At 40.6% G+C, this 20,539-nt stretch overlaps 2 protein-coding genes across 3 annotated transcripts; both read left to right on the top strand.

The window, feature by feature from the left end:
- Positions 1 to 787: 787 nt before the first annotated feature.
- top2a (DNA topoisomerase II alpha) lies at positions 788 to 17,768 on the top strand. Of its 2 annotated transcripts, none has more exons than XM_059325333.1 (35): positions 788 to 950; positions 1,919 to 2,065; positions 2,227 to 2,317; positions 2,433 to 2,496; positions 2,680 to 2,825; positions 3,402 to 3,499; positions 3,595 to 3,807; positions 4,948 to 5,121; positions 5,467 to 5,568; positions 5,663 to 5,800; positions 5,895 to 6,033; positions 6,136 to 6,293; positions 7,248 to 7,373; positions 7,531 to 7,641; positions 7,968 to 8,073; positions 8,210 to 8,319; positions 8,412 to 8,504; positions 8,591 to 8,705; positions 9,308 to 9,429; positions 9,735 to 9,883; positions 10,376 to 10,607; positions 10,700 to 10,834; positions 11,335 to 11,535; positions 11,662 to 11,857; positions 12,120 to 12,211; positions 12,302 to 12,448; positions 13,089 to 13,172; positions 13,393 to 13,593; positions 13,788 to 13,908; positions 14,668 to 14,832; positions 15,898 to 16,060; positions 16,164 to 16,192; positions 16,281 to 16,400; positions 16,706 to 16,923; positions 17,253 to 17,768. In XM_059325333.1, the coding sequence occupies exons 1-35, from the start codon at positions 933 to 935 to the stop codon at positions 17,382 to 17,384; spliced, it is 4,656 nt and encodes a 1,551-aa protein (XP_059181316.1). In that variant the 5' UTR covers positions 788 to 932; the 3' UTR covers positions 17,385 to 17,768. The 2 variants fall into 2 exon arrangements, with proteins under 2 accessions (XP_059181316.1, XP_059181315.1); XM_059325332.1 differs by having other exon boundaries at positions 16,134 to 16,192.
- Positions 17,769 to 19,097: 1,329 nt separating this feature from the next.
- On the top strand, positions 19,098 to 19,973 carry LOC131960061 (gap junction delta-3 protein-like). The gene has a single exon (XM_059325274.1). The coding sequence runs from the start codon at positions 19,098 to 19,100 to the stop codon at positions 19,971 to 19,973; it is 876 nt and encodes a 291-aa protein (XP_059181257.1).
- The last annotated feature ends 566 nt before the right edge of the window (positions 19,974 to 20,539 follow it).

Raw genomic sequence — 20,539 nt, 5'->3', positions numbered from 1 at the left:
AATGGAAGTGTGTGTTTAATAAAATCCAATTAAACATTCTTAAACACAATAAAGGTCTGTTTTGCCACTGAATTCACATTTTCAGAATACTGTTTGTGGCTGTACACTTTGCAACACATACATTGCAAGCAAATGAAACAATGCATATGGCATGAGGCTATGGTGCTGACTTTCAGGTTTAATGGTGTTCACATCAATATCCAGTGAACTGTGTGGAAATTGTATCCCTTTTTACACTTACCCCCTCAAGGGTAAATGGGCTATGATTCCGACACCACTCACCCAATAATCAATTCCAAACACCTTTAAAGCTCAAAGTCAGCACTCTAATCTTGTGTTTCTTGCTTCCATTGTGCTGCAGTACAGCCAAAAGAATAAAAAACATACCACTGTTCATATACTGTACTCAGTGGTCATTCTTTAAATTAAATATGTGCTAGCTTTGCATGTGTATAAACCACGGACAGAATTAACAGTATAAACCTATGCATGTGGTGATAACAGGTTGGTGGCTGTTATTGGGAATATGCTCAGTTTGACTTTTTTCTAGAATAACATATTGATAATTGGTACTATTGCATCTTTGTCAGTGTGCAAGTCTATTCTACAGTGGGAAGCTGATTGGCTGGAGACAGTGTGGGCGGGCTCCTGTCCGTCCAACCGTCGCTGATTGGTTCTTTACTTGAAAAAGAAGGAGACGTCAGAATGTCACTACTCTGATTGGTCCATGAAGCAGGCGGGAGAGGTTTCCTCTAAGATTCGAATTTTGTACCCGCGTTCGTCATTCTTTTTCAGTCGCCGACGGTAACGTTCAGAGCAGCCAGGCAGAAGTTAGTTTCAGGAGTTAGGTAGGGGTTAGTTTGCTAACGTTGGTCACAAACGTAGTCAAAAGTTGTTGCAAGTCCTAGGTTTAAGCAGGGAATTTAAGAAGAATGGCGGAACCACTCAAGGTAACTTTACTATGACTTTGATATTTGTTGCTAGCTAACATGCTAAGTTACAGTAAAACCTCCCAGCAGCTAACGTTGCTGTGAGTGTTAGCTGCAGTAAAACCTCTTAGCAGCGGTTAAAGTTAGCCAGCTGACAACGTTTTGTAAAACCTTATCATAACTATCGTCAACAGAGTGGTCAGGATAACAATGTTGGATGTGCCCCATGTATCAATAACACAATCATTTCCCTTCCCAGACAAAGAGATTACATGTTAAATGTGATGTAGGCCTATACAGAAGCCAATAAGCCATGTTCATTTTATGGTCCACAACATTAACCCCTCTGGCTAGTTAGCTATGGTAACGCTAACGTTACGTTGTATCTCTTCCAATAAATAAGGATAACTTATCCGTCTCACAACAGAGCATGGTGTTGCACTTGCAATAATAATGTTGCATTCATTTTATGTGGGGGTACTTTACGAAAACCACGACATAATCATTTCATTCATATTTATCTAAACTAAAAAAAATGAAAATGTACGTTTGTGGAGAGGACGTTTTAGTCAGGTTGTTTTAGTGTTACTTCACATTGGAGAGCTAAAGGTAAATAGCGTGAACTACATGTTTTCCAAATGAGGAAGTAGCTGCAGCCAAACAGTAAACCTCGGCCCAAACATCTGCCTCTCTGAAGTGTCTTTGAGCAACACACTGAAATCATATCCCAGCCACTACAAGAGGATGAGTTGTTGACTGCACTAATAACACATTTTCTCAGTAGTCACCGAAGTTTTTGTTTTGTTTACATTAAAACTAAAGAAATTCGAAATTTAAGTCATTGCCGTGTGAGGCTGTTAGAGCAAGTGGCATTACAGGTGTTGTTGATCATTGTATGGAGGTTACTTGTAACTCAAATAGTGTTCCTGAGACTGTCTATTGCAATCCAATAAAATTCTCAAAAGTTAACCCAGATTCGTTCCCACCAGGCCTTCTTTGAAAACAAACCGGTGGAAAAGACGAAGAAAGATGCAAAGCGTCTGTCAGTGGAGAGGATCTATCAGAAGAAGACGCAGTTGGAGCACATTTTGCTCCGACCGGACACCTACATTGGCTCTGTAGAGCCTGTCACCCAGGTAAGAGGTCACACAGAACAATGTCTGTGTCTTTGAAGGGCTGATTATTTATAGTTTATATTTTGGAAGAATTGGCAATGGGAGAACAACAATAATGTTTCACATTATACACATTAACACAAGTGTGGACTTTCTAATCACCAGTTGACTTCTTTTCTTAGCAAATGTGGGTGTATGATGAGGATGAGGGCCTGAACAGCCGTGAAGTGACGTTTGTGCCCGGGCTTTACAAGATTTTTGATGAGATCCTTGGTGAGTAAATGGCTTAAATGATTTAAGATGTTGCTAATATTAATGGACAAAATCTTCTCATGGCAGGCCTATGGGATATATATACTAAAGCAATTTTTTAAAATTCTTTCCACAGTCAATGCAGCTGACAATAAGCAGAGGGATAAAAGCATGTCCTGCATCAAGATCAACATTGATGTGTGAGTAATATATAATATTGCGCAAAAAAACAAGATCTCAAAATATCTTATAACCCCACCAGAGAGTCCCTTTGCTTGTAAGTTGACAAATAAATAACCCCAGCTCATAGCCAACTCAACTGCTTTCTTTGGTATCACAGAAGCACATAATGAAATGTGTGCGTGTATGTGTTTTATTTTTAGTGAAAACAACGTCATCAGTGTGTGGAATAATGGGAAAGGTATTCCTGTGGTGGAGCACAAGGTGGAGAAGGTCTATGTGCCTGCTCTTATCTTCGGACAGCTCCTCACCTCCAGTAACTACGATGATGATGAGAAAAAAGTCACTGGTGAGACAGATTGTGGAATTCCGAAGATTTTTTTTTATTTTGATAGCTGTGCACACAAATGTAATGATTTATATGTTTGAAGGAAATGCTCTGTTTAACAGCCTGGGTTTTTATTTCTTGATTCAATAACACTTTTCCCACCAATGAATTTGCAGAAATCTAAATATGGGATGGAAATGTGAGAATCAATGACACAATAGAGTCAATAAATTTAAATGATCCCACAAAACACAATGTTTAATCGCCATATCTTAACTATTTATCTGGAAGTAAAAATTACAGCCATTGACCCCAAAATGTCGGTCATAATCATAAGTAATTATGATTTATTATTATTATTAGAAAATGTGGCTCTATTGTTAAATAGAGTTAACCATCTCCCGTTCCAAAAAGGGTATTTCACCATAACAGAAGATAGACAAACTCTTAACATTAGACCTATGTCGTCAGCAAATGCCATTTAATACCAGATATAAGCTTCTGTATCAACAAGCTGTAGCCATGTCTGGTGTGTAATCATAAGACTGTTGCCTTTCTCGTACCCTAACCCACATTTCCCTTTCAATACTTGTTTAGGTGGACGCAATGGATATGGTGCTAAACTTTGCAACATTTTCAGCACAAAGTTCACTGTAGAGACTTCCTGTAAAGAGTCAAAGAAAACCTTCGTGCAGGTATGCTAGGAGGCTTAAGCACATTTGCTCTTTTGTAACCGTTGAAACTTGAAAAGGAAAGATGTAATTTCTGAGCATGTCCATGTTTTCTACAGACTTGGTATGACAACATGGCCAGAGCAGGGGATTCTCGCATCACATCCTTTAACGGTGAGGAATACACTTGCATCACCTTTAAGCCGGATCTATCAAAGTTCAAAATGAGTATCCTGGACAAAGACACGGTGGCTCTGATGACCAGGAGGGCCTATGACATAGCCGGATCTACCAAGGGTGTGCGCGTTTTCTTCAATGGCAAGAAGATTCCAGTAAGTTGCCCTTTTCTTCCAACCACCTACTAAATTAGAAATGTGTTTATTTTATCTTTCAGAAATCATGCGATCGAATCAAAATGAACTTAAACAGTGTTAACAGATGTCAAAACCACTTCAGCAAACGCAATTCTGGATTTTTACACTGATTTAATGTTCAGGCTCATCTCATTCAGCTGAGAAAATGGTTTGAACGTGTAACTATTTTTTTTGTCAGAATTATGACTACCGGTACTAGGAATGGGCATTTGGAAGTAACCTGCCAACTCAATTATCTATAACGTTAATGATCAATTAATCGATTAATCACTGTTTTTATACATACTCCAGTATGTATAAAAACATGCATACATGGGCAAAATAAAAGATATATACACATACAGTACTACGCAAAAGCCTGTTTTGATAACGGACGCTTTTATTTTGAAAGGGCAAAAAGAGACTTGATCCTGTCAATTGTAAAACTAACTAAAGTGAGGTGATACTGTAAAGTCAACGTCAAGGAGTTTAATGTTTTATGTTTTAGCCCCAGAAGAGGCTTGAGGTTAGTTTTCACAGTATTCTTGCATATTTAAAAGTGTTTTGTGTTTAAATAAGTTCTGGATTCAATTAAACTCTAATTTATGCTAGCAAGGTTTGATACAGTAAGCTAATTTTGCTCACATTAATACTCTTGTATTTCTGTGTGTTTTATAATTGTTATTGCGACTTTCAGTTTGCAAACTGTAGCTTTATCCAACTTCTCAGCTGATTGGCTTATTCATGTACGGCAGCAGAACTGAACGCTCAGCCTTTCAGTTCATTGAGTACTGAAAGCAGTAATAGGTAAAATAAGAAAATGCACAGATCGAATAAAAATTCCACGTGATCGACCAAAGTCTTAACAACCATTAATCGTTCATTGATTAATTATTCCCATCCCTAATGACTACTACAAATTATGATATTTCTCTAAACCCTTTTACATCTCAAACCTACACTAGCTTCAATTTTTAATTGTACAAATATCCACATACCTAATTTTTTACCATTTGTAACTGCCTAATGAGTAACTGTTTTTATAATTTTACTGTTCATTCCAGAAGCCTGTAAGGGGTGAATCTTGTGATCAAGACTAAGATCACTCTTGTGCTCTAGCTTACAGGTTTTCGTAGCTACGTGGACATGTATGTGAAGGACAAGGTCAATGAGCTTGGCAGTCCCCTCAACGTGACCCACGAGGTCGTCAATGATCGGTGGGAGGTCTGCGTCACCATGAGTGAGAAAGGTTTCCAGCAAGTCAGCTTTGTCAACAGCATTGCCACGACCAAGGTAATGTCACAGTTTATTAGGTCTTTTGCAGTGCATCTATTGTGTAACAGATTGATTGAGCAAGAGGGTTGTGACCTCAATGGCAAATCTAATAATTAAAAATTTTAAGTAGTATGCTGTCATACTGATCACCAGTTGTAATTGTATTATTTCTTTAGCCCTGTTTTAAATTTTTATTGTACAGCAGCTATGTAGCATTTTAATGCTGACTGCACTACTAGACCTGGTTCCTTTGGCAGCTAAGTACAAGTTTGGCTGCTCTCCCAGCCACTTTGTGTCACTACGATTAAGACTTATGTCATTTATTCTTCAAATGGGATCTTCTGGTTTTCCTCTGGACCTCAGGGAGGGAGGCACGTTGACTATGTGGCTGACCAGGTGGTTGCCAAGCTCATTGAAGTGGTGAAGAAGAAGAATAAAGGTGGGGTGGCCATCAAGCCTTTCCAGGTACAGTCCTCTCAATGTGAACTCAGATCCAAGTAAAATATTCCAAATAGTATTTGTTGTCAAAACCATAACTGTATGCTCCACTCCCAACCAGGTGAAGAGCCACATGTGGGTTTTTGTCAATTGCCTGGTTGAGAACCCCACCTTTGACTCCCAGACCAAAGAGAACATGACTCTGCAGCACAAGAACTTTGGATCTACTTGTCCTCTCCCTGAGAAGTTCATTAAACAGGTGCCACTAAAGAACCACTGGTATTCCATTCTTACCCTCAGAAGTGTAATCATTGTGATAACACAAATTCCTCTTCGTTTTCTGTCCTCCATAGGTCACAGCCTGTGGGATTGTGGAAAGTATCATGAACTGGGTGAAGTTCAAGGCTCAGACCCAGCTCAACAAGAAATGCTCAAGTGTTAAACACAACAGAATCAAAGGGGTGCCCAAACTGGATGATGCCAACGATGCAGGTATTGTTTGTCAAGTCATTTTACTCTTTTCCTAACGCGGATTAGCCTCGTGAGAAAGCAAATGGGTTGCCACCATCCTGCAGTAACCATTTTCTCTGGCAGGTGGGAAGAACTCCATCGGCTGCACACTGATCCTTACTGAGGGAGACTCAGCCAAGACACTTGCTGTGTCTGGGCTGGGAGTGGTCGGCAGGGACCGCTATGGCGTCTTCCCTCTCAGAGGAAAAATGCTCAACGTCCGGGAGGCCTCACTCAAACAGGTAAGGCAGAACAGCATGTCATTAGATTGCAGCAAACAAATGCATTAACAGTATCTCGGAGTGAATTCAGATTAAGTTTAATTTTAAAAAGTTTAGGTGCCGTTGCCGAGTTAGTGCGGTAGTAGGGTTAGGGTAGTTTGTTAAGTAGTAGGTTGCGGCAACTACAAAACAACAAGGGATTCTGTAGAGGAGGTGGTCTTGGTCCGGTCCCAGATTAACTCTGGAGCAGTTTTATTTGTAGTGAAAACCTGATCAGACCCAACTACCAGGTGTACACATTTGATTGCTTAGTAGTAGTAGCAGCAAGTTGGAGATTGAAACAAGATACTCAAGAAGTTTCCTTTAAAGTGCATTCCTTTCTTCTGCTATGTTTTGCCTTGTATCTTTGCCCAACATCTTGATTTGAAAGCTCCCACCCTCCCTGACTAGGATATGGGTTTGCAGTAACTCCGATAGCATTCATCGTGTGTTAAAAACTCACAATTCTGATTTATCAATAGTGTACAAGAAGATTTTTTTTTCAAGTGCAACTGAAGGCTAACTTTAGCGCTGGTACTTTTTCACAAAATCAAGTTGAAATTAATTTAAACTAAAAGAGAATATGTAAGAACTCATTTGACATTTTTTATATTAATTCTATATGGACTAAGACAGACGCACAGGGAGCAGTTGCCTTATCACCCGACCCTTATATGCACTGGCCCAGAACAAGAGGTGTGAATGCTCTCATGTGGTTTGTAGTGCGTCGGTTTGCTTGGATTTTTCTCTCTGTGAAAAGACAACTAAACCAAAGGGATTTGGACCAGAGCAAACAAACTGTAGGCATGAAAACAACCTGACACCGCCAGCATGACAAGCAAGGGGTTCAACCAGAAAACCAAATTACACGTCATCTGTCCGTAATGTTGTTCAGCAAACCGCTGAGAGTAAAAATTCTTTGATCTTCATCCTCAGATCATGGAGAATGCTGAAATCAACAACATCATTAAGATCCTCGGCCTTCAGTACAAGAAGAACTACAGCGACCCAGAATCCCTCAAGACCCTGCGTTACGGCAAGATCATGATCATGACAGATCAGGTTGGTAAAATTGATTTGAAACCTAATTTAACACTTTATAATGATGTCATAGAGTAACTTGTAATCTCACTGTCCCAGGTTGTCAGTGGTATTAACCTTTAGCTTTACAAATGACTGGATATGACTGGACTGTACCTTATTCCTGTGATTGTGACAGGATCAAGATGGCTCCCACATCAAGGGCCTGCTAATCAACTTCATCCACTATAACTGGCCCTCACTGCTGCGCCACAACTTCCTGGAGGAGTTCATCACCCCCATCATCAAGGTACATCATCTGACACTGAAACCACCTGAATTTGTGCTGTGGTTTAATTTATTTTATTACATAGAGAAAGTAGCAAAACAGCTCAGGGATATAGCTTATAGTGTGAAAAAAACTTGTGAGTCGTCTTCCTAAATTTGCAACAATGCTGCCATCTAGTGACAAAACCATAGCATGCTTCTATTTATATAAAAATATGACTTTTCATAAATTGTCTTTGGTGGGCATATGCTACGCTACCATTTTGTCGACTATGTTAACTGTTTAAATAAACAGATGAATTTACAAAAAGTGACTAAAGTGTCTGTTTTTTATTTCCCTCTCGTTAGGCTTCTCAAAAGAAAACTCAGCTGTCTTTCTACAGTATTCCTGAATTCGATGAATGGAAGGAAAGCCAGTCCAACTTGAAATCTTGGAAAATAAAATACTACAAAGGTTTGTCACAAAACCCCTGTGTGGTAGTAGAGAGATACAAGTAAGCAACCTACATACCTGGCCAATGTCATGGTTTTGGTCTACCATGTCATTATAAAGCTCTATCTAATAGGTTATCTTCCCTTTTTCCATCCAGGTTTGGGCACCAGCACATCGCAGGAGGCCAAGGAGTACTTCTCTGATATGCAGAGACACCGTATTCCCTTCAAGTACGGCGGGCCTGAAGACGATGAAGCTATCAGCCTTGTAAGATGTTCCCAAAGTTATCTCAAGCTTCCTAGCTAAGGTATAGTTATCAGCAGGAGTGTTGATATCTTATTGTATCTTTTTTCCCCCAGGCCTTTAGCAAGAAGAAAGTTGAAGAACGGAAAGAGTGGCTGACCAACTTCATGACCAACAGGCGCCAGCGCAGAGCTCACAACCTGCCTGAGGTAACGTCCCAACAATCACTGAATTTTATATACCCCATCACTGTTTTTCGTTAAGTTTCACTGTATCTTTTTCCGTCTCCCTACAGGACTACCTGTACGGTCAGGCTACCAAGTTCCTCTCGTACAACGACTTCGTCAACAAGGAGTTGGTACTTTTCTCCAACTCTGACAATGAGAGGTCAATCCCCTGCTTGGTGGATGGTGAGTGATTATTATTGTAAGGAACACATTTGTAGCCAAATCCAATCCCCGCTGGACGTGCTTTTAGAATCCTTTTTTTCACTCGCGCATCTCACTGATCAAATAGTATTACATTCTCTTAAACCTGTCAAACCCCACTGAGGGCACGTCTCATGGAGACCCCATGTGTCTTTTATGCATTAAGTCTGTTTTTGTTGTGTTAAGTGAAGCATTTCTTGTGAGAAATAAAATCAATCAATATATATAAACATTGTTGATTTCTTCCCATGAAGCCAACATGAAAAATATTAAGTAAAACAGTAATTATAGTAAATTTATGCTGTCAGTGAGCCTGGTGAAGCTCCGAGCTGCTGCAGAGTGAAGCTCACAGACACACTGGGAGCCTTGAGTGGTCCGTTAACATGTGGTAAATAAGACATGCATACAGCTGTGTATGCAGAAAACGCTTCACTAAACATGACGGAAAATGGAGTAAGTGGGGATTGTACAATATTGCTTCTATGTGCTGCTCATATCTCTCTGCCAGTGGGAATTCCCAGTAAGAAACCGTTTTTTAAGTGTGTGATTGGTTAAATGTGTGTCTGCATTTATGTTTATGTCAGGTCTGAAACCAGGCCAGAGGAAGGTGATGTTTTGCTGCTTCAAGAGGAACGACAAGAGGGAGGTGAAGGTGGCCCAGTTGGCTGGCTCAGTGGCTGAGATGTCAGCCTACCACCATGGAGAGGTGAGATGACACTTGGTGACACTTTCAGTTAATTTCCCAAATTAGTTTACAATGCTGAGGATTGCATTTGTAAACTTTCTGAGAAGCTTTCTTCGTATTTTTTAGTGTCTGAAGTGTCCTGTTGGTTTGGTGTCAGGCTACTGCCTATAGGGATGTAGTAGGAGGATGAAGTAGTTGGTTTAACTTATTAAACTATTTTTGTACACATTTGAATGTGTTGAATATTAACATGCTGCCTTCCTAGTCTAGCTATATTTAGCATGTTTGAGAATACTGCTGATTAAATCTCTTCAACTCCTTTTCAGGTCTCTCTGATGATGACCATTGTCGGTTTGGCCCAGAACTTTGTGGGAAGCAATAACCTGAACCTGTTGCAGCCTCTGGGTCAGTTTGGAACCAGGTTGCATGGCGGCAAGGATTCTGCCAGCCCTCGATACATTTTCACCATGCTCAGGTCAGCAGCCTCCTTACAAACTACCGTTTATCTGAAGCTACAGGATGCCATGGAAGCCTTGAGTAGAAAATAGTCAAAGTCAAATTTATTCATATAGCGCATTTACAGGCGACTGAGCCGCACCAATGTCCTTCACATAAAAGTGATAATAAATAAGATGAAGACTTTACCCTGCGGTTAACAATAAGAGATCCTGTAAGTTGTTAAAATGAGAAATCATTTTCAATATAATTTATTTGTATCACAAAATAATGACTTGTTTATCTTGAAGTAATGATTCACTTATAACAAAATAATCACATAGTATTTTGAAATGACGACCTGGTACCTCAAAATAAACTTTCTCAAATTACTGGCTTATCACAAAATGATCACTTAGTATCTCACATCAGCATAAAAGGGACTCCATACTCCTTTAAGATTGTGGCAGAGTATACCCTTTACCTCGTCTGTGATTTACTGAAAAATTCTCCCAACTCTCTGTGCTTCCAGTCCTCTGGCCCGCCTTGTTTTCCCAGCTTTGGATGACAACTTGCTCAAGTACAACTATGACGACAACCAGCGTGTAGAGCCAGAGTGGTACATCCCCATCATCCCCACTGTGCTGGTGAACGGCGGCGAAGGCATCGGCACAGGTTGGGCCAGCAGGATCCCCAACTTCGACATACGAGAGATCATCAACAACATCCACCGCATGCTGAACGGCGAAGAGCCTCTGCCCATGGTCAGGACAAGAAATTGCTAATGCTGTCTTGTGTCTTTTGGTGTGAAAATTGGATGATGAGGGTGACTTTTTTTCTTTTTTCTCTCCCTTAGCTTCCAAGCTACAAAGGTTTCAAAGGCACAATTGAGAATGTAATGGAAAACCAGTTCATCATCAGTGGAGAGGTCGCCATCATTGACTCCACCACCATTGAGATCTCTGAATTGCCTGTCAAAGCCTGGACACAAGTTAGTCTCTACAGCTTTGTCCTTATTTTTAGGAATGTGTTCACGATGTTTCGTAACCAGAAATGGGAGAAATATATCGTCTACGATAATATTGTCAACGTTGCTTTGACGATTTGCAGTTTTACATTATCGGGTATTTATAATATCTCAAAAAGGAAACAAACTGAAGGCGCATAAACAGTAGAGGAGAGTTGCATGAAAGTCACGTTGTTAACAATATTAAGAAATGATAATGTGCCACTTATTTGCTCATGCTTGTGTGCTGCACAATTTACCTCAGGAGAGAGAACCTGAATGTTAACCCATTTAATGTCTCTACATTGAAGTTTAACTAGAAGTATTTTGAACGCATAAGTTTGAAGAACATAACAGCTTTTTTGGGGGGATAAAGAAAGGATATCGTCAGAAATTTTTTTCTTCTTTGCCCTATTTGTATTCAAATGACTATTCAGTACATTTGTAACCATTTTAAACACCTTTTTGTGTGTGTCATGATCTAGACCTACAAGGAGAATGTGCTGGAGCCAATGATGAATGGCACAGAGAAGGTCCCTCCTCTGATCACGGACTACAAGGAATACCACACTGACACCACTGTGCGATTTGTGATCAAGATGACGGAAGAGAAGCTGAGAGAGGCAGAGGTTGCTGGCCTCCACAAAGTCTTCAAACTTCAGAGTCCTCTCACCTGCAATTCCATGGTAACTGCTGCCACACACACACACACACACACACACACACACACACACACACACACACAGTGTTTCGGCGACAGGATGGATTAAGTCTTTTTTAGGATAAAATCTCTTACATCTTTCTTTTTTTAGGTTCTGTTTGACCATGTCGGCAGCATGAAGAAGTTCGAGTCTGTGCAGGATATTTTGAAGGACTTCTTTGAGCTGAGGATGAAGTACTATGTGCTGAGAAAGGACTGGCTGGCCGGCATGCTGGGGGCGGAGAGTGCTAAACTCACCAACCAGGCCCGCTTCATCCTGGAGAAAATCCAGGGCACCTTGGTTATTGGTTCGTAGCTTGTTACAATATTGGTTTGGAAGTATATGCTGCTGCAATTTAATTTGAAAAACAAACAAGAAAGAAAAAAGTGTGTAGTGCAAATTTTAACCTCAAATTAAATGTTGAATAAGCGCTATTTAAATGTTTAATTTAAAACAGATCCTGAAGTTGTAATATTCATGGCAATGACAGTTTAGATAATAATTTCCGTCATAATTGTGAGAATGTGTTTACTTGGCCAAATGTATTAATGCTGTTCATCTATTTGTAGAGAACAAGCCAAAGAAGGAACTGATTCGCATGCTGCAGGAGATGGGCTACGACTCTGACCCAGTCAAAGCTTGGAAACAGGCTCAAGAGAAGGCAAGACACTTTAAATTGCTTTCAGTTACATATGAGTAATGCTAGATAATCAGCCTCCAAACTAATGAACATGTTTGTCTGTGCTCTTAGAATGAGGATCTGCTTGAGGAGGACAATGAGGAAGAAGCGGAGAAGGAGGACACCAGCGGGCCGGACTACAACTACCTGCTGAGCATGCCCATGTGGTACTTGACCAAAGAGAAGAAAGATGAGCTGTGCAAACAGAGGGATGCTAAGGTGAAATATTTTATTTTCAGTTTTATACATGTAATGTGTACAAATATAAACAGTATAGAGACATAACAAAGCCCCCCAATCTAACAACAACAAAAAAAAAGGGTGTTCAAGGTCAATACAAATGATTACATTAAGCACTTGGTGTGAGAGATGTACCGATATGGTCTAAATATGGCTGCCAAATTTTCAGAAAGGTGTTACATCGTTTTCTGAGACAATAGGTGATTTTTTCCAGAGGGATACAACTATTCATCTCAACGGACAACCTATCAATAAGAAGAGGGGAGTCAGATTTCCATGATGCTGCAATGCACTTCTTAGCCACACACAGAGCAACTTCAATAAATTTAAACTGTGCATTGTTCAAAGAGCGACGAATACTTGTAAAGTTCCCCAATAAACAAAGTTCAGGGTCCACTGGAACATTTATTCCTGTGATCTTGGTTAAAGTGGAACAGATATCATGCCAGAAGGGTCTAACTTTCATACACAGCCAGGTACAGTGCAAAAAGGAAGGGGGATGCTAAGGTGTGATGTTCAGTAATGCTGCAATTTTACGAATGATTTCATGTTTGTTTTGTTCATGATGGTTTTTATGTTCATGTTCATGTTCATTTCTGAACTAACTGCTGTTTTATAGATGACAGAGCTGAGCACCCTGAAGAAGAAGTCTCCCACAGACCTTTGGAAGGAAGACCTTGCTGTTTTCTGCGAGGCGCTGGAGGTACTGACGTCATCTGTCTACACTTGTTTTTTTTTCTATACATCCAAGTACAACTGTTCGGTCATATATGCTCAATTACAGTAAGTCCACCACAGTTAAAAAAAGGGATCAGCAATAAAACACCTAATTTACAATCACATATGAGCATGCATGCTGGTTCCATTCAGTGATCAAACTTCTACCTTTTGAATAATCCTTTAATTTTCTTTTTTTTTCTCAGAATTTGGAGGCAAAAGAAAAGGAGGAATCCAGCAAGCAAGTTGTTAAAAAGGGGGCTGGAAAAGGCAAAGCCATGAAGGTGAAGCAGGAGACTCTGCCCACGCCGCAGGGTCGCCGCGTTGTCCCGCGGGTTACCAGCGTCATGAAAGCTGACGCTAACAGGAAGGCTGGTATTAAGAAAGGAGGAGGCAAGAGAAGCAAGGTATGTCTTTTCAAATTATAATAAATTACACAAGGGTAATCTTATTCTGCTTTAAAGTCTTTAAAGTTTATTCCAACTTTCAGAAACAAAACTTTCTGTTGTGTGTTGTTAGTCTTTATATCTGCATGTTTGCAGTATACACATTTACCCATATTAACGTAACATTTATCTCTACCTTATTTCTGTGATTGTAGAGTGAAGATGTAGTGATGAAGATGGAGTTTGGAGAAGATGTAGAGAATGCAGAGCCAAGTGAGGAGATGGGCTTGGCTGCACGAATGAGCAAGAAAACTAAAAGGCAGCCAAAGGAAAAAGGTGAGAACAGAAAATGTTAATCTAATAAATAATCTTGAGTTGATTTTGAGTTCAATAGTGTCTACTAAGCAAATCACACCAGAGAATATGTCAGACTGTACAGTTTATTTTCTTACTATGATTTACAAATGTAGTCATCTTGCTTATAAGAAGTTCCATTTCTGTCAAACAAAATGGTAAAGTGTAATTATCTGGGGAAAAAAGACAAATATACAGCAGTCTCCTGTTTAAAGATGCATCCATTAAGTGATGCTTCTTTAGTGACATCCAGTGGCAGCCCTGGGAAAATACATCACTTCCACTTCCACAACTCTCATTTCATTCTGAAAGCAGAAATTTAGATTTTGTTTGTGCAGTTCAAGCGTACCTCTTGCAAGACAAAGTATAATGTACTTTCAAGATGAGAATCAAGGCTTCATATCATAAAACAATTTCTGAATTTTACTGCAGCAATTACTCCACACCCCACCATGAATATAAACTGATTCAGGTGACCGGCCATACTGGCTGGCAAAATGACAGATGTCTGCTGGATGTTTGTAGAATAGTTACAGTCTGCAAATCTGTGGGAATATAATTTGGATATTGTGGATAGTTTAGGGGAGGGCTGGAATATCTGAGCATTCACAACAGTGTACCAACTACAAAAACCTTGACCATCATAAGCAATGGGTGACAGTAAATGATTACCTATACCTACTGTTATGAAGCTGCATTGCATTTTTATTTAAAGTGACTAAGAAATACACTTCTCTGCAGCCGGATCAAAGTCTGGCAAGCAGAGCACTCTTCAGTTCAAGCCTGTTGCCGAGAAGCCCAAGAAGAATCCATGGTCGGATGACGAGTCTGAAAATGAAATGGTGGCAGACGTCGTGTCAGACGAAGTGGCTGCCCCCGTGGCGCGTGCCGAACGCAAAACTAAAGGTGAACCTGCGAGATGACTCCGACTGCTATTATTGCTTATAGGTAGCCAGGTGTAACCTTCTCTTTCCCATCTAGTGTCCTCCTATGAAATCACTGTTTGCACATTCATACCAAATACATTGCATATACATACGTCTTCATTTCCCAGATGGTGCGACGAGATGTTTTCAAAACATAGACACAAAGCATTTTGTGAGGCTAGTTAGCTCTCCTATCTCGGTTCACCCTAACTCATCTTTGGGGCCGCTGTTTGTTGATTCATATATTATGGGACGACTTTATACCAAATTTCCACCAAGACGGTTAGAGGGCAGGTGCCTAATCTCTTTGCATTTCGAACAGCCAATTAACCGGCTCTCGGCCAGGAAAACTGGCTCCAGGGCGGCACCAACTCTTTGCTGGTCTGGAACCACGAACTGCTTACATCAGGGGCTGAGAGCAGTATTATACGTTTTAGTTGGTCTTGTTGGTGATGATATTGTTATTTTATTTCATTTACTGCAATGCAATAGTTAGCAGGCTAACGTCAACATCTTGTGTTCAGCGCCGAAAAGAATGTAATCATTGTCCGAAGAATTCAAGATGAGCGGCACAAATGTGTTGTACATGTCTTATTTGGATGCAAATGTAGGCTCGCAAAGCCATGAGCAACATTTGTAAAGAGACGGTGTAGCCTGCCGTTAATAATGTGGCTCTCCTGCCAACTCGATTAACTATAATGTTAACGATCAATTAATCGATTAATCACATACAGTACTATGCTATACTATTTGAAAATGGATGCTTTTATTTTGAAAGGACGAAAAGAGAATTCCTGACAATTGTAAAACTACATCAAGTGAGATCACGTCAAGGAGTTCAGTGTTTTATGTTTTAGCCCCCGAAGAGGCATGAGGTTAGTTTTCACAGTAATGTTGGATATTCTGAGAAGGGTTGCAAATTGAACCAGCTGCAAACCAGCACCAGGTTCAGGTTGGTCGAGAAAGGGGTAACACAAACGACTTATGGCCCTGATTGACAAGGCAGCATTGTTAAATCAAACCATTCTGTTGCCTATTTCTTAAGCTGCGGTGAAGTACAGTATGTCCGACAGTGAAGATGAATTTGATGACTGGGGGAAGAAGGATGCCCGAAAACCGATAGCCATTATCAGTGATGACGACAGCTTTGTCCCAGCGCCCATGGCCGACAGTGACCAGGACTCTCCAGCCCCGCCTCCCAAAGCTACGTGAGTAGGAAACCAAAAACTAGCTGATGTATGAAGCCTCTTTCACATCAAGGCTTTTTTTTCATTCATTCAGCTCAAATCAAATGTTGTCATTTCTATGCAGGAAGAAACCAGCAAAGAGCAAATCAAGCTGTAAGTATTTTGACTGGATCACATAAGTGATGAGCTTGAGAAATGGTCGGTCTGAGGTTTAACTATTTGATTTTGTGGTATTTTGCAGCTCAGTCGGACGATCCGGTGTCTGCACCCAAGCCTCCAGTTCAACGTAAAACCAAAGAGGCTGCACCCAAGAAAGCTCCTGCTGCCAAGAAACCAGCTGCATCCAAGAAGAAGGCTGCAGGTATTTAGACGTGTCTAAAAAAATAATAAAAAATAATAAAAAATCCAAACAAAGGGATACAGCACCTTAGTTTAAGGTTGCAGCCAAGATGTTGAAGGAAAGCCCTTATAATTGATGCTAGCTAAATTAAGTTAGCAAACCTAACTTACAAGGTAAAGTTGTTATAGTCACTGCCTTGGCTTACAATGTTAACGTTTGTCGTACATGCAAATTGGACACCTTAATGGCATGCTGGTTAAAAAAAATACAATAATTAAATGCATTTTTTCCTAACTAGCATGGTTGTTTTTTTTCTGTTCTTACAGATGTGAAGCAGCCATCCATCATGGACGCTCTTTCTAAATCCAAACCTGCAGCCAAGAAGGTCCCTTCATTTGACTCCAGTGACTCAGAGGGTGAAGTCAAAGCTCCAGCTGCAAAGTCGAAGCCCGCTGTGAAACGGAAACAGAACATCAGCGAGGACTCCGACAGCAGCTCAGAAGACCTCATGTCCCGCATGAGGGCCAAAGCGGGCGCCAGCAAGGTCAGTTTCCACCTGCAACTCATAATTCTTGAGGCCCCAAAACCAGCATTTCCAACTGGTATAATTGTTGGTGCTGCTGTTAAAGATGGCAGCATTACTTTTCATTTTCCTCATTCTATTATTTATGCTGGTATCCTCTATTTTTGTGCCATAAATTGAGCCTTCCTTTTCACATGAGGCAGACGGGCTAATAGGGAACCAATCCAAGCGCTGAGGGTGTCATTATTCTGTAGCCATTATCATAATTTCCTCTATAATGATGTTAAAGCAAAAAAAAAATATTGCTACTTCCACACATTCCATAACTGAATAATTTTCTGTCCTTGCAGAAAGTCAAGAAGTTTGAAGAGGACGACAGCTTCAATATTTCAGACGTGGAAGTGGCGCCGCGGGACAAAAAATCTCGTGCTCGGAAACCCGTAACCTACAAACTGGACTCTGACTCGGATGAAGACTTTTAGATTTAACACTCGAAGTCTGTTTGAGATTTTGTAATAAAAACAGGTCCTTAGTAAGTTTTACATGTAGTTGTGCCATGCGGCGTTTTTATCACTCAAAATAGATGGTTGCATTTACTCTTGAGACTTACAAAGACCTGCAATCCTTGTAGCAAAAAAGATTTCCCTTCCTGTCAAAGAGCAGAGATATAACAAGAATGTTTTAAAAAAAAAAACAACGAAGGCATACATGTGTGGTGCTTGAATTACAATACAGCCTTTTTAGTGTTAGAATTACTTATCCTTAGGCTTCTTTAAATGTCCTTTTGTAATACGTTCGTCTTGTCTTGTAAATATTTCAATGGTTGTTGTTTTTATATCGTTCAAATAAAGTTGTTATTCACAGTGGTAGAGTTGTTACTTGCTTTGGGGCTAACATCTAGTGAAATCCACCAGGTTCTCATTCATCAGGTGTAGGGGAGGGAGAGGCGTCAGCTGCAGGTCATGGGGAAGTTTGTGTAACATTTCATTTCCATTACATGCAGCTTTTTAACTTTTAATTCACAAATTGGGCTTGTGATTGTTGAGTTGGAGTTGAAAGAAATTTCCATATCCAACTTTTTCATTACAGCATTGTACTGGAAAGTGGAAAGCAATCATTTTATTGCTTACATAATGAAAAAAATCTGGAACTTTACAAGCTCAATAAAAGCCTATTTTAATGCTGTAATTTTCTAACCAAATAAAACAGACCCTGTATCAGTAATCGGCGGGTGCTTTCATGCAAGTTACATGTTCTTGTGTCCATTTTGGCCGGGGATCTGGTACTGTGTACTTCCTGCCATTTAGGAAGCTCTTTGAAAAGCTCATCAAGACTTTGCCATTCTTGGGTAAACATCACTTGTGTCTGGGATCCCTGATGGGTACAGATTAGGACTGAACAGGAATTTCCTTAACTGTTGCCGCCCTTTCAATCATTAGTTCCGGTAAACCTCAATCACATTTCATTTGGAGAGAGTGAGAGGAATATAAGCTGGTGTGAGCATAATGCTCTGTTTGGACATACTTTTTAGACTTTCAAATCTTCCTTTGGGTTATTTGAGGACATTTCCAAGTGGGAGAAGACGGACAGGAAAAGCTGAAACAGGATTTTGAAGGAATTATCAGAGACGGTATGTTCCACATGTCTGCATTAGGTAAATGAAAAGCCATTTTGCTGCCATTGGTTTGTTTGTACATGCTGTATCTGAGGAAAGTTTCAAGCTCAACTGGCCACTGTACTTTAACAAGGGACTGTTATTTTAACATTTGTGCCCTCAAAGTGAAGTTTAAATGTATTGAGAGTAACAGCATTACTGGATCAGATGTCCCATTAAGACCATGTGTTAAATGAAACCAAAAGAAACCTTGGTTAGTTGTTATTGTTTTATTCTTTAAATTATCTACTTAAATTACTGTTATTGCAGGTGGTATAATCATGTTTTGCTTTTGGTTTTAGGTAATTGGAACGCTACTATCACTGTATGAACCCCATGAACCCTGGACTAATCTTTGACCCCTGTATTGATACGTTAAGTCTCACAATGACTTGAAGATAAGTTGCATTTTAGTTTCTTTGTTAACCAGAGACAGCATTTGCTCTGAGACAGACAGACAGACAGACAGACAGACAGACGGACAGGAGTGTACATCTCCAGACTTTTTCAAAAAGTACCCCCCAAGACAAGAGCTGCAAACATGGGTGAATGGGGCTTCCTCGGTGGACTCTTTGACAGCCTCCAAGCTCACTCGCCGATGCTTGGACGCTTCTGGTTGTTACTCATGCTTGTCTTCAGGATACTGATCCTTGGAACTGTTGCCAGTGACCTGTTTGAGGACGAGCAAGAGGAGTTCGCCTGCAACACCCTCCAGCCGGGCTGCAAACAGGTGTGCTACGACATGGCTTTCCCTATCTCCCAGTACAGATTCTGGGTGTTTCACATCGTCCTCATCGCCACACCTTCTCTTATTTTCCTCATGTATGCCATGCATCATCACAACAAGAGAACCAACTCCAAAGGCAACGAAATTTGCAGCCAGGACTCCAGAGAGGAGGTCCATTTAAGGAGGCTTTACCTTATAAACGTTGCTTTCCGTATAGTGGCAGAAATTGGCTTTCTGGTGGGCCAGTGGCTGCTGTATGGCTTCAAGGTGGAGGCCCAGTTCCCCTGCAACCGCTTCCCCTGCCCCTATACAGTGGACTGCTTCACCTCCCGCCCTGCAGAGAAAACAGTCTTCCTCTGCTTCTACTTCATCGTAGGGGTGATATCCGCCATTTCTAGCTGTACAGAGCTTTTCTACAGCTCCTTGAAGTGGTTCTGCTCAAACCAGCAGCCCTGCATCCCGGAGCGCTCCTGCGTCTGCCAGAACCTCCACAACATCAAGCGAGAGGAGGCAGAGACAGAGAAAGAGGAGATACCACGAGGAAAGGCAGTGTTGGAGAGCAGCATGAGGATGAAGGGAGCATCGCTGAAGGGAGGATCGATGAGGAGCAGTGGGAGTAGGAAGGTCTCCAGCATCGGCCACAAGCAGAGGAGCGGCAGATATGTGAGCAGCAGGACATTCATGGTGTGAGATTCAAAAATGCTGCTTATTTTTTTTAATCTAAACGATATATAATAAACCTGAATGCCATTTCACAAAAAAAGTTCATGTTAATGAGTGAATGAGTTATCATGATGGGGGACATCATGAGGAAATTCTTGGGAGATAGCTATAAAATCAGGAAAGGAGCAGAGACAATAAAAGACAGGAGGCTCTGATAAGAAGGGCGTATTGTTGATTTGTTTGGTCTCATGAATGATTACAGACCATAAACAGTTCAGGAGGGGAAGACTCCGGATTACACTTGAAGCACTTGTACAGCACTGATTGGTTCTTTGTTCCCTCCCTGTGTCATAATGGAAAGATAGTGAACATGAGGGCCTCTTTCACCAAACTTTGTTCGTGAGAAATGTCTTTGTAAAATCCACTTAAGCAGTTTTAGCGCAGACATAAACAACAAGACTTAATTTGGGATTTGTTCTCAGGCAAGAACAAACTCTACGCACACTAAAGAGCACACTTGTCTGTGCAAAATAATAGATATTTGCATTTTCTTTTATTATACAGCTTTATATATTTAATACTCCAGTTGGAGG

Source organism: Centropristis striata, chromosome 21 (genome assembly GCF_030273125.1).
Source record: "Centropristis striata isolate RG_2023a ecotype Rhode Island chromosome 21, C.striata_1.0, whole genome shotgun sequence".
NCBI classification, from domain to species: Eukaryota; Metazoa; Chordata; class Actinopteri; order Perciformes; family Serranidae; genus Centropristis; species Centropristis striata.
The sequence above is the reverse complement of the archived record's forward strand: the minus strand, read 5'-3'. Positions and strand labels throughout refer to the sequence as shown.